General features: G+C 39.1%; 1 protein-coding gene across 1 annotated transcript in view; it reads right to left on the bottom strand.

Moving 5' to 3' along the window:
- The window catches only part of lab (labial), an 80,476-nt gene extending 69,206 nt beyond the window's left edge, over positions 1 to 11,270 (bottom strand). Inside the window, exon 1 of the mRNA XM_071676214.1 lies at positions 10,648 to 11,270. Within this exon, the coding sequence (XP_071532315.1) occupies positions 10,648 to 11,233 (586 nt within the window). The 5' untranslated portion in view covers positions 11,234 to 11,270. The remainder of the gene's footprint in view (positions 1 to 10,647) is intronic.
- Positions 11,271 to 14,374: the final 3,104 nt, after the last annotated feature.

Raw genomic sequence — 14,374 nt, 5'->3', positions numbered from 1 at the left:
GACATTAAGGGGGAAAAAAAAATCTCAGTTATAACCTGAAGAACGAGAGTTGGATGGAAAATGAATTGCGTTGGAAACTTGAGATAAAGGTTAAAGTGTGATCTTTGCCGCGATAGGAATCATTTTGATAAATCCATTTTATATTGTGTTGAGCAAAAGATATTATTGGGAATTAGAGTCATAAAGGCTACACACACACACACACACACACACACACACACACACACACGTGTACACACATACACACACACCAACACACCAGATAGAAGAGCCAAACACCATAACATAATATTACGCAGGAAATTTGTTCACAAAGATGAAACTGTAAATGTGGACAGCATCCACAAGATTTAAAAAACTTGTATGGCAAGAGAGAGAAAAGAGAGAGAAAGAGAGAGAAAAAAGAGAGAAAAGGAGAGAAAAAGAGAGAGAAAAAGAGAGAGAAAAAAAGTTCAAGAGATGAGGTTCATTGTAGAGCTCCCTCCCCACCATCCCGTACTAATAGGCAATTACAGATGGACTATGACAGTCATGCACATCACCAATGTAAGAACGCAGTCTGGAATTTCTATAATCGTGCTACTATCCTGTAGTAATGATATGTAAACCGGAGTTAATAACTGATGCCTTGTGACGGCACGTATAATGCGATGATAATGACCTCCGGGTTGTGCTGTCGAGAATAACGTAATGGCTCATTGTGAGGTGTGTATTGTGACAGCAGAGTCCATAGACTCATTTGCACATATTCTACCCACGCATTAAAAGGGTTATGTGAGACTGGCTGTGAAAACATCGATCTGTCAATTTGTTATTATATCAAAATCTAATCAAAAGCCGATTAAGTGCGTTTATCGTATTCATGGTGTTTAATGAGCTGAGTATTGCCTGGATGCGTGTTAGATCGCTCAGAAATGTACTTTAAAAGAGTTTCAGATCGAGTTTTCTGAAGTAAGTATGTTTTATATGCGGCTAGGAGTGCATTACTATCTGAATGCTATCTGTGTATTACGGGGAGAGATTTTCAAACTTGTGTTTCCCTGAGGGGAGGATGAACACCTGGGATTGGCTGTGGGACTGCTGACTAGCTCAAGACTTGAACTCGGATGGACTCGTTCGTGAATCATGGTTGTTATGTATGTATGTATGTGTGTTTGTGTGTGTGTGTGTGTTTGTGTGTGTGTGTGTGTGTGTGTGTGTGTGTGTGTGTGTGTCACATCAGCATCAACTGGCTTTTGATTTAATTCTTCCTTCATGTACTACAAATGGCATGATAACCTTACTATATTGCACTCATATCTATGCATTTGATTTTAAAGATATGCCAAATTAATTCCATCAAATCTGCAGTTGATTATTGTCTATGTCTTTGTCTTCGGATGAAACTAATATTGCTATTAGATCCGGTTTCCTAGATCTCTTCTTTTCTTTAGAAATTCCTTCCAATTAATGATACAATACTTTATAGAAATTCTTTTGTTTTTAGATATTCATTTTTTTCAAAACGTACAATTCCAGCATTAGAGTTCTGTATCTATATTCCGCGCGTTAATAAGCAAGATATGCATTAGATACATGTATTACAGATCCCTTGGAGGGAATAGACAATGAAAGAAATTATGGCCAAGTAATGTGTCCGCTTTGTGGACATCAACTTGTTTTCTACTTCCCATGTATCTCTTTTCTCTGATCTTATATATCATCATCTTGTCCATCCCTTATCCTTACCTCCCAGTTCTTACCTCCCACTACAAGAAATAGGGAGTGAAATATTTGACTTGTACATCTTGCTTGGCTGACACAGGAGCAGTTTTATGAGGTCGAAGTACCGACTACCATTCTCTTCTCCTGAGAACCGTTCATCAAACTCCTGCCAAATTCTTCGTCTCCTTGGAAACCCGTCCATCCAGTCAGCTCTCCCTAGAACCCTCAAAGAATCCCCTCTTTACATTCCCCAACTCCCATAACTCGTCCATCCAGACAATACTCCAAAGAACCCTTTAATAAACTCCTAGATGCCTTGGCTCCTCCTAAAACCCGTTTCCTCCAACCAACGATTAAGAAAGAAATTCAAAGCTTAAATGTCCTGCCATCTGGTCCTGCATGGTAAATGTGTATATCATATTACTGTACCACGAGGACATTATCAAACACTCGTGTGACAGATCTGAAGAATAAGAATAATCTTTAAGTATGACAAAGCTGCGCTAAGATTTTCAACAATTTGAAGCAGCTCGTAAAGGATATTTAGTATGCATAAAGATGATATGCCTTGTCTTCAAATGATATTGTTTTATTATACTTCATTATTTTGAACCAGGTATCGGAATGAGCCTTGGCCGTGTCATTTTAGCCCTAAAAGCGTTTGTCCATTGGTCTTAGCGGAAACTCCAATAAACATTGTATATACAATAGTGGCTTTTTATATCAAAATTCTCTGTCTTACGACAAGGCAAAACTGTGTTGCACTCATGGCTTTTTTTTTTTTTATCGTCTCTCGCTTAGGATATTGTGATTAAAGAATATATTCCCAGAACTCCTTTTTGCCGGGCTCCTGCAGCTTCAAGAATGCACTACATTCAGTAGCAAGAAAGTGATGGACACCTTTGGAGTGATAAGTCCCTCGACAGGATTGTACTCCTTTTCATCAACTGATGATAATAATGTCAACTTGGCCAAAGGTGAAATGAATAAGGCGAGATGAAAGACGAAGAAGGTTATCATAACGGTCAATTCTCGAGCTACTGATCTCCACTAGAAACTGTGGGAAGCAGCAGAGAGCCGTGTGCTTTTCGTCCAAGCCTTAGGGGCGCGCACGGGTGCAGACACCTCACAAGAACAGTTGAGAAAATAATACCCGAAGGAGAGACATAGAGAGCAGCAACATTTAGTACATAAAGGAGTAGTCGAAGAGAGGCGGTGTCAATAAACCTAATGAGACGGAAGGGTTTTGATCCATCTATGGCTAACAACAAGATGGAGGAAGAACTATCCCAGGTGTGACAGCAGTGGTCAACGATATGGTGTGTAAAATCCCTGTAGATATGAAACAACTGATCACCAGTAAAGACAGTCACAGCATCTGTACTGCACCTTCGGGTTTTGGCTTGCAGTCTTTGCAATGTTGAATATGTAGAGTTTTCAGGATAGGATGGAGGATATAGTTACTCTCAACGTGTATGTGTTACTGTAAGGTTGGATTGTGGTGTTTTGAAGTTAAACAGATGGAAATAAATGACTCAGTCAGAGGTATAAGAAGAAATGGCGATTCAATACCTTGTAGTCCAACTAGGTTACTGCTTCCCTACTCAGAGTTGCTGTATAGATCCGAATTGAGTGAGAACACATGTTCAGTACGAGAAAGAGAACGTGCATCATGAGGAGAGGAGGAAAAAAGTGAGTTAAAATATGACAAATGGAGTCATCAGCATATAAATAAATAGTGTTAGAAGTAGGGGAGAGAAGTTCATTTCTTGAAAGAAGAAAGAGAGTAGGTGATGTAGAGGAGCCCTGAGGAACACCGCTAAGGAGACGATAGGAGGGCTGCATTGTTTCATCGAAGGCAAGGCAGATATCCCAGTCAGATTTATATCGATGAAATGATCGTTTAAACAAATCGGTTTTTATCTTCAGAATCAATTGTTGTGGTACCAAGGTTCACCTGTGCCTCGGGAAAAATTCTAGCCATTACTACTTTTTCATGATCCTAATATTTCATTTTACTGATATAGATAAAAGTCTGCATAAACCCTATTAGATAAGAGTCTATATATAAGAATATATTTTTTTTTCAACAAAGATAGATTCTGTAATGAGTGATAATAAGCTGATATACATTTATTTGCAACGGAAGGAGCTACTGAATCGATGGATGTAATAATCAAATGAACAAAAATATAAAAGACGGGCATGTTATGTACCAAAAGAATAATCAGTCGTGACAAAAAGATCAAGAACTGAATTCGAAATCGGATGGGAAAGACCCCCACTAAATTCTTCCTTGCGGGCAATCATGTCTAAAACACTCAGTCGAAGTGAGCAATGTCTAATCTGAATAAACATTTCCTCAATACATCTAACTGGAAATTATCGATTAAGATTTAAGGTCATCCTCCATCTCCAAACATTTTATATATATATATAAAAAAAAAATCTTGAACAAATGTGGTACTTGGCTCTTATAAATGATCAGGTGGAATTATTATATGATGTGAGTTCTATATTTTTTTTTCTTATATTATTCCGAAGGCAGTAATATGTAGAAGAATCATAAGAAGGTAATGGGAATGTGCAAGCAATTAGGACGGTCAAGTGAATCAGAGCATATAAATCGCAATATCATATATTATTGAAAAATACAAGATACAATTAGGACAGGAACGCTTCCCACGATCTGGGAATTCTCTTCCTCATTGTATCTTCTTCTGTCCTCCTATATGGCCTTTCCACCTTTGGGTTTGGTATACGAAACCCTGAGAAGCCCAGAGTTATTCCTCCTCTTTTCGTCTCTTTTTTTTTTTTCTTCTAATTTATTCCTTTTACTCTGGGTGACCTTTGACCTGGACATGTTTTGCCCCAGCCATGTCCAACATTAGGAAAAAATAAACATATTGAGAGAATATGTGATGGCAGTATTTGTAGTTATTTTAAAGCATGACTCTGTCATTACTGTCTGTACCAATGATAATGATAATGATAATATTAATGATAATGATAATAGTTATCATCACTATTGTTATTATCATTATCGTTATATACATATATATATATATATATATATTCTTCTTTCTTTCTTTCATACTATTCGCCATTTCCCGCATTAGCGAGGTAGCATTGAGAACAGAGGACTGGGCCATTGAGGGAATATCCTCACCTGGGCCCCTTCTCTGTTCCCTCTTTTAGAAAATTAAAAAAAAAAGTGAGAGGGGAGGATTTCCAGCCCCCCGCTCCCTCCCCTTTTATTTTATTTTATTGATAGTCTTTATACAGTTTTAACAAAAAAGTATATATATATATATATATATATATATATATATATATATATATATATATATATATATATATATATATATATCATTATCGTTATATACATATATATATATATATATATATATATATATATATATATATATATATATATATATATATATATATATATATATATATATATATATATATATATATTTACAGCCAAATTAAGTGTTACATCGAAATAACTCATAAATGACTTTATTGCGAAATTAACCCCTAACAAGGCAATTAGAACTATGGTTCATGTGGCACAGGTGGGAGTCTACGTCGATGATTGGAAAATTGGCTGACTGGCCGTATGTAAAGCGTAGTGATTAATCGTCGAGCCTCTGAAGGGTTAGACGCAACAAGTGGCGTACCACAAGGATCAATCTTGGGACCGGCTCTCTTTTCCTCATATGCTTATATTAATGATATTGAAAATGGACTGTACTGAAACATATCAAAACATATCTACAACAGAAAATGAACTGACGTAGATAATACAGATAGACCAGGTTCACAGATGGCAAATGAATTCTAATATTGAAAAAGTTTTACATATTGGTCGTATAAATAGAAAAAAAAGATTAGCCTCAGCATGAATTATGTTGAGTATTAAAAGGTATGCGATGAATAGAACTTGCGTAAAATAACCCTTGGGTGATTCAGTGTCAACTAAGCAGTGCATAAAAGCAGTTAAAAAGGGCGAGCAAAAAAAAAAATCATGGATTCATGGGTAGGAATTTCGAATCTAAGACTCGGGAAATTATCCTCACTCTTGCCAGCTCACTCAAGAGGGTCCGGTCCCCATCTTAAATAATGTGTTTAGCTTTGATCACCTAACTTGAGGAAAGACATAGACAAGATGGAAAGAGTCAAGTGGTAAGCAAATAAGATGATTTTTCGGCCGGAGAAGCAATTCTTATGAGAACCGATAAATGAATTAAATCCATATAGTTTTATAAAAAGAGAATATTTTCGGCCGGAGAAGCAATTCTTATGAGAACCGATAAATGAATTAAATCCATATAGTTTTATAAAAGAGTATATAAAGAGGTGATTCAATACAGGTATTCAGACTCATTAAAGACTTCAGTAATCTCAATCCTAAAGAGCTACTTAAGGATAGGTTCGTCAGATTTCACTTATAGCAATGGATGTAAACTCGTTGGGAGATGCTTTACCGCGAATGAGACGAAGACCATTTTCCTCAACAGGATTGCCAGCATTACGGAACGATCTAACAGTTAAAGTAGTTGAGAGCCAATACCGTGGATACGTTTACTAATAGACCTGATCATTGATTATTTTCATTCAATTTCAATCGGGAAAATTTGCACCTAACTACACGTACCAAAAAGTTTGAGGGCCTTCCTCTTTTGATATATTCTGTAAATCTTGCTATTTTTACTACACTAATCCACGACTTTCTCTTGTTTTCTACTATCATAAGATTGCCTCGTTAAGATGCCATGGTGTGTTGCTGATTGAACTCCTTTGTATTCATTTGTATTTACAACAGCATGATAAATCATCAAACCACACGAACATAAATCTAACCACAGATCAAATGTCATCACGAATTTTTATCAGACATTATGACACATGCTGTTGCCTAAGAGACAGCAGATAAGCTGAACACAAGATAAATATTTCAGGAACGTAGAATAAGCATGATCATTTATCACTATCTTATCATTTTATAATCCTAAGAACCCTTTCTCTGTGGGCTCCTGCAACTTCAAGGTTGCGTTGCCATCAGTAGAAGAGAATGGGCAAAACTCCCAGGGAATGAGTTCTTCGAAAAGACCTTGTACTCTGATATTACATCCTCGTCAATGGTGACTTTTCACTCGCGGCGTAGCCACAAGCAACACCAACAGGATGAATCATTTAGCCATAATAGATAAGCTTTCGGTAAATCTTCTCTCCATGCGAGGTTTACGAATATGCAAATCTTAATCCTAAATAAGCTAATTTTCGCTCAAATCTCCAGGCAAACAAGGTATATGGACAAATCTTCACTTGGAGTAAAAATACGAGAAATCCTTATTTACCTAAAGTGAATATACGACTAATCTTTGCCTAAGTTGACTTTATATACGAAAAATCTTTGCTTAAGTAAATCAAATATTCGACAAATCCTCAGTTAAGTAATGTAAATATACGATACAACCTGACTTAAGAAAACCAGACATACGACAAATCCCGACGTAAGTACAGACAGTATAAGATAAAGATTTACTTAAGTAAACCAAATATACAACAAATCTGACAGCTGCATCGGATAAGTCTATGATGAACCCTAGAGTTAGATTCTACAAATCTATGACAGATCCTACAATTGCAAAAGCAGAATGGTTTTAGAAAAAAAAGAGGAGAGTTTTGTAGTATCCTCCTCCGTCTTGTACATCTGTGATCACGGAGGAGTTCTAGCGACGGCGCCGTCTGTCGTCAGCGGCCGACGATAGACGAACCGCCTCTCGCCACAACGAAGTCCTCAATGGGAAAGACAGATGAGATGGCTAGCTTTCCCTCCCACACCACCCTAGCTGCCAGCGTCTTTCGTACAGATGGTTAAATCATCTCTAAACTACCTCATTGGAGATAGCGCTTATAGATGGTTTCAACGCTTGGAGATAATCAGGAATATTCTCTTTGCCTTTAAGGAGATAGTGCTTGGAGTTGATTAAATTTCCCATAAATTGCTACATAGAGATAGGGATAGTTGAATTTTTCCCCGTTGTATTGGGAAGTAGTACATAATATGCTGAAATTTCTGTACACCGTTGCATGAAGATGCTGGTCAAAGGTAATATGTCCTTAGAATATCTACTGGAGACAGAGCTGAGGAATCAATAGATTCTTCCACAAGATCATGAGGAAGGCGCCCAGAGATAATTCAATTCCTATTAATTTCCATGGGAGATAGAGAGCTATGAAACAACAAAATTTCTCCAAAAGCTTTATGGGAAATGGTACCGGGAGATCATAGGATATTCCCTTAACTTCAAGGAAATATTACTCAGAGATTGTTCCATTTACTCGCACTGCTTTAGGGAAATGACACATAAGATAGCACAATTTCTTAGTTCATCATGACGGAAACAAATTTGCTAAAAGGCATTATGCTCGTAATTCGTATTTCTCACTAACATTATACTCTGGATTATAGCATCCAGCTCTGGGTCATGGAAGACACTAGGAAACATCTTTCTTAAATTGATCCTTTGACGGAGTTAGTTTACGAGGAAGCAACGCCCCTACGTCTTACTCGTGTCGTCTTATCAGCAGAGGTAATGAATCTATGGTACATGAGAGTCCTTGGGAAGGACAGATAACATGAGACCTGATGATACTTAACGAAGTCATCTGCTGGAGGACAGTATATGGGAGTACATGGGAGGGACAGATGACAGAAGACCTAATGGTCCATGACGATGTTATCTGTAGGAAGAGAGTACATGGGAGTACATGGGACGGACAGACAACAAAAGACCTGATGGTCCATGACGAGGTTCATAATCTTAATTCTGGTAGAAACAAAAGAGCAGAGCGGAAGGGACCCCTGCTCTTATCTTCAGTGTTACTAAAACACACATGAGTTTATTAGGTCACCAATGAAATCCATGTCTTTAAAAGGAATATCTTGGAATGATAGCGTTCGCTTACAGCTCAGTTTTCCAACACATCCCACGAAAACATCCTTCAGTCTTTTATAGTCTATTTCATTTCCCCAAGTTCTGTTATTATTTCCTTCTCTTTCTTACATATCTGTGTATTGTTCTGTAATCTATGTCCTCTCAGGGTAACGGAAGACTTATCTTTTTTTCCTAGGTTTTATTTCAAGATAACACTTCATATTATAAAGTTTTATAAACTATGTCGCAGAATTAACGCTAAGATCTGACAACATTACTAGAATTCACTTTTTCTTCAGAATTATTTCTAGACATACCCAGACATGTCCATTTGGTTATGGCTTTGACGAGAAACGTCGCAATTTGATACTGAATATTCTAGTATTTTGGATATTGCAATATGTACGAAGCAGATTATCTGCCGTATGTATTCCTTTCTCTACATTTCATCTTTAAAAACGTTGCGGAAACACAGTTTTAATTTTCTTATCTGCATACCCACATTGCTTGAAGGTAATTTATATTTTGTCCCTTTTTAAAAAGAAATATCCCCTGAAGTTATTGCGTAGAAAGTTCTATTTTTCCGAATGCTTGCAGAAAATGTGGCAAAAACAAGCTATAATTTCCATATAACGTCCTAGGGCTATAATCACCGTTATCCACCTACTTTAATCCATTTTAAAGACATCGCTTCAAAATGGTTTCCCTCCCAGCTCTCGCATCCCAGATCTCTTAGGAATAATTGATATTTGCATTTCCCAATAGATATATATATGTATATCGCTTGTAGATGGCTTGTTTTTTCTATGCCTTTAGAGAAATATCGCTTCGAGATGGTTTAAGGTCCTTACAGGCATTAAGAAAATATCGTTTGGAGGTGGTACATGATCTTATACCTCATTAAAGATATCGCTTACCTCCATGTCCCCTTTATAGATATCGCAGAGATATGGCCATTTTTCACAATTTCACTTTACAGATATCACCTCTAGATGTACTCAGTTGTCATATATCCCTAAGGGAATACAGACTGAGAAATGTATGACATACAGACTGAGAAATGTATGACATACACATACACTGCCAAGAAATACATACATATACATCGTAGAAGCAGAGATGTCATTTGTATAGTAAAGTGTCGGTATATATTCACAGTTGAGGGAAAATTGTATTCAGATTTGCGATGGTGCGACTGAATATTGTGGGATATTTTATTTACAATAAACAACTTTAGGATGATATTCGTAAAGGTATAAAAGTGACTTTTTGATTAAGGAAATAATTATCCTAATTTTATATTTTGATTCATTGAGGTTTATTTTTTATTCATTTATCAATTTTTCCTTTTCTTACAGTCAATCTAAGAAGCTCAACATCATATTCTGAAATTATTTGATCAATCGAATTATTTGATCAATCGAATGTTGTATTTCGTAAGAATTTATAAATAAATTTTGTTTTTCTTTCATAAGAAAATTTTGTTTTTCTTAGAAAAGAAATTCGTTTTTGGATGCTTTTGTAATCTTTTGTGAAACTTTTTCAAAAAATATTTTGTATTATTTTCAAAGGCATTGAATGACTTCTCATTGAGTAATATTCATCAATCATGAATACTTGCTAATTACCGTAATGACTGCTCAATCAAGATGTACAATTCATGAAAATGAAAACATATTGGATTTACCATGGGGACGTTGTCATCATAATTTATTCTAAGTAAGGTAATTAGTAGTTCCCGAGTTAATTATGGTCTGGACTGGGGTGTCGGGTTGCCCAGATACATAGGCCATAAGGAGCGAGAAGACCTTGGCTCCTGACACAAGTTAATGTCATTACGACAAGATAAGGAACACGCTGAGGTAACTGATAGTGGAAGATATAGCCAGGAAGAGACACGTGAGTGTGGCGTTGAGGCTGAGACAAACACGCCCGCCCTGGTCACAGTGGGCGTGTAGCGACGTCGGGCGGGCGCGGCAACAGGGCGTCTTACCTGGCTTGGGAACGTTCCTCTTCACCTGCATCCACTTGTAGGTCGGGACGGCCTGCTGGGGCTGGTGGTGAGGGAGGGCGTGCGGCGAGCCGCCCATCATACCACCCACGCCACACGCCTCCCGCACGCCCTCGTGGTGGGCGTATAAGCCCATGCTCATGTGTCGGTACTGGGCGGCGGGGTCTAGGTACCCTGGGTAGCCGCCCGCGGCTGCCGGCGACATCACGCCCGTCTGGCCGCCCACGCCGCCCGCCACGGCGGCGGCCTGCACGGCGCTGCTGTAGTCGTAGCTCTGGGAGACGTGGTGTTGGCCGGGCACGCCCGCCGCCGCGTGCCCTGGGTAACACACAGTGCTGTACTCATCCAGGTTGGTGTAGGAGGAAGGGACATGGGCGTCCTGAAGGGCTGCGTGCTGCGAGCGGTGGTGGTCGGTGGGCGTGAGCGCTGGAGGGATGTAGGTCTGGCCTTGCACAGCGTCATGACTCTGGCACTGGGCGTAGTAATGTTGCAGCTCGGAAGAGTAGGCCTGGCTGTGGTAGCCCGAGTCAGCGTTGCACACCCCGTACACCATGTTGGTGGTGTTCATGGGGCCGTAGCTCGCCTCTCACTGACCGCGGGCCGCACCCGCGCCCCCCGCGGCCCCCCTCCCGCGCCTGGCCCCGCCCCCCCCACAACGCACGCCCCGCCCACCACACAGGTATACACGCCACTACCCATCCCTACCTAAACCCCCCACCCCGACCCAAGCCGCCACGCTCGGCCTCATCACTACGAACACGCTGCTCCAAATGTGACAGAAGTGGACGTCACCAGTCACAAGAACTCACTTGGTCTCGTGAGAGACACGACGTAAGACGAGGCGTCGCTCTACACAACAGGAATCATATATATATATATATATATATATATATATATATATATATATATATATATATATATATATATATATATATATATATGTATATATATGGGAAAGGAAATATCTTCATTTACTACAGAATTATCTTTTAACTCTTCCTCTCTTCACGTAAATCATCAGCTTAGCAAGCAAAGACTTCGACTCATGAAACAAGCAATGAAAAACACATAACTCTGGGAAAAATGGATCAGTTTGTTCATGCGTCAAAGAAAGTAGTGCAGTAGACTTAGTTTCTATCATACCACCGTAAGCCTTCATGGTGTAAGTGGAGGAGGATCTTGAGCACTGCGCATGATAAGAGAATTTTGATTCTTATTCTGAAGTATATAATGGCTTTTTCATTGGTGATTTTCTTTTTTTTTTTTTCAGTGCGGAGAAAAATCAGTTTATTCTGAATGAGGAATAAAGAGTTGATTTATTATACATTTTTGTTTTCATAAATCTTGGAAGTCAAAGGAATGTCACTGACTATGATATAGCTGATTTTCTTATCGACCCAATCATATATGTGCTGAGATAGAATATAGCTTTAGATGTTTATGCCTATCATAATGTACCATAGGTATAGATGAGATATTAGAGGCGTAACAGATAATGCATTTTAAGCACTGATAAGATATCAATTTGACCTGCGTTCAAACATATACTATCACTACAGGTGATGTATCATAGCTATAGATATCATAGCAATAGGTATTTGATGTAAACCATGAAAACAATCCATGCAAGAGTGGGATACATGACGCGTTCGTATCTAAATATCACCTTTACAGGTCTCGACACCTTCAAGGAAAAAGACAAATATAATTAAAAGATTCGAATCCTATTTTAAACTCGCCGTTTATTGATCTATTGCACTGGCAGAACACAGTGCATATACTTTCTAACACAATCAAAACCGCAGAACAAACCTAAGGCTCGAGTACACAACCTCAGCCCTCGGAACAAACCCTTTTGCACTTGTAAACAATGAAGTGATTGTGGCCCTCACGATGTTCCCCGGCTAAGGGGGTTAGGAGGGGTGTGGTGTGTGTGGGAGGGAGGGTCTGGCTGCTGGGGATGTCTGGCGAAGTCTAAGCCAGCCTTTGCCAGTGGAGGAGGAGGAGGAGGAAGAAGAGGTTCGTGAGTGGGGTAAATTGATTCTTCTTCTACTTCCTCTTCTTCTTCTTCTTCTTCTTCTTCTTCTTCTTCTTCTTCTTCTTCTTCTTCTTCTTCTTCTTCTTCTTCTTCCTCTTCTTCTTCTTCTTCTTCTTCTTCTTCTTCTTTGTTCCAGGTCGATGAGAGATGTATCTCCCTTTGCGGGCTGAGATGAGATAGTTTAAAGGATGGAGTGAGAGAGAGAGAGAGAGAGAGAGAGAGAGAGAGAGAGAGAGAGAGAGAGAGAGAGAGAGAGAGAGAGAGAGAGAGAGAGAGAGAGAGAGAGAGAGTCAAAGGCACATGATAACATGTATGCGTGATTGATATTTGTGTGTTACACGGTAGGAGTTTCACACTCGTGCTGCCCCGTCTCTTAATCTGGTACATATGCACTGTATCTGTAATCTTATGTGTTTGCACGCAATCACACACTAGAGCCAAAGTCAGCCCCAAAGGGAGGATGAACAGCTAGGATGACTGTAGTCCGAGTGCCATGCCCTGGATTCATAGTCAGTAACTCTGACCAACGAAAAAGGAGTACACTCTCGTTCAGAACTTTTCACTCAAGGAGAGCTTGCATAAAAAAGGTGTCATGAGTGTCGTATGATTAAAAAAAAATCATGAACTTGTAGAAGGTATTGTGTGGTCATAAGCAAGATAGACGATAGAGATTCTCAGGTAAAGGAACGTGTGGGAATTTAGATGAAAGGTGAGGCGTGTGGAAACACGACTGAATCCAAATGCGTAAAAGCTAAGTGGCTCGATATGGAATTGAAATATGATAGATTAGTAGTTTTAAATTGACTGTAGTAGTTGACATACGCACCATGACATGATAAAGCGAGAAGTAATAGGATAACGTATGATCAGCACTCAAAGGAATGCTTGAGGAAGTCGAAGATGGGGTTGGAGAAGCTTATTGTGGTGAGTGATATGAATGGATGAGTGGGAGGTTACAGGAGCAGCGGGTGTGATAAGTGATTATACGGTATGAGGTGAAGGTAATGAGAGGATACGTGTAATGTATGCATCAGCAGGTATGAATATTGCAAAATATATAATTTCAACACAAGTATATCCATAAATATACCTGGTATAGGCAGAGGGAAGACAGGGCAGGCAAGAGTATGATTGATAAGTTTCTGGCAAGAGAGAATATGATGGGTAGTGCGCATGATGTGTGATCTATGAGGGGTGGTGTTGGGGTGTGGGTGGCTGGGGCGATGGGACTTGTCAGATCATGGGGTAGTGATACAAAGGTTGGTCTTGTATATTAGGTGGCATAAAAGGAGAAACGTGAGTAAGGAAGCAAGTGTATTAAGCTGAGGAGATGGATTAATGAATGTTGTTTAATGCTTAGATTTCAGGAGGATTAATATGATAATCTGAGAGACAATGATGAGATGAGGTAGTATGAGAGATCATGATGTGGAGACGCTTAAAAATGTGCACGGATGCAGGTGACCACAGTAGTGTATGGCATGGCAAAAAAGACGCTATATACAGTATGATTTGGAGACGATGGTTCATAGAACAAGAGATCCTGGATGGTGAAATTTAGTCTTCCAGAAAATTGTGATGGATGAAGGGCTACGAGTACAGGTTATACGTTCTTGATTAAAAAGGAAAAAAAAATATACGTGTCGCATGCAGATGAAAACAGGTGAGATT

The sequence above is a fragment of the Panulirus ornatus genome, chromosome 22 (genome assembly GCF_036320965.1).
Source record: "Panulirus ornatus isolate Po-2019 chromosome 22, ASM3632096v1, whole genome shotgun sequence".
In the NCBI taxonomy this organism is placed as follows: domain Eukaryota; kingdom Metazoa; phylum Arthropoda; class Malacostraca; order Decapoda; family Palinuridae; genus Panulirus; species Panulirus ornatus.
This window is presented reverse-complemented; position numbering and strand designations above follow the sequence as displayed.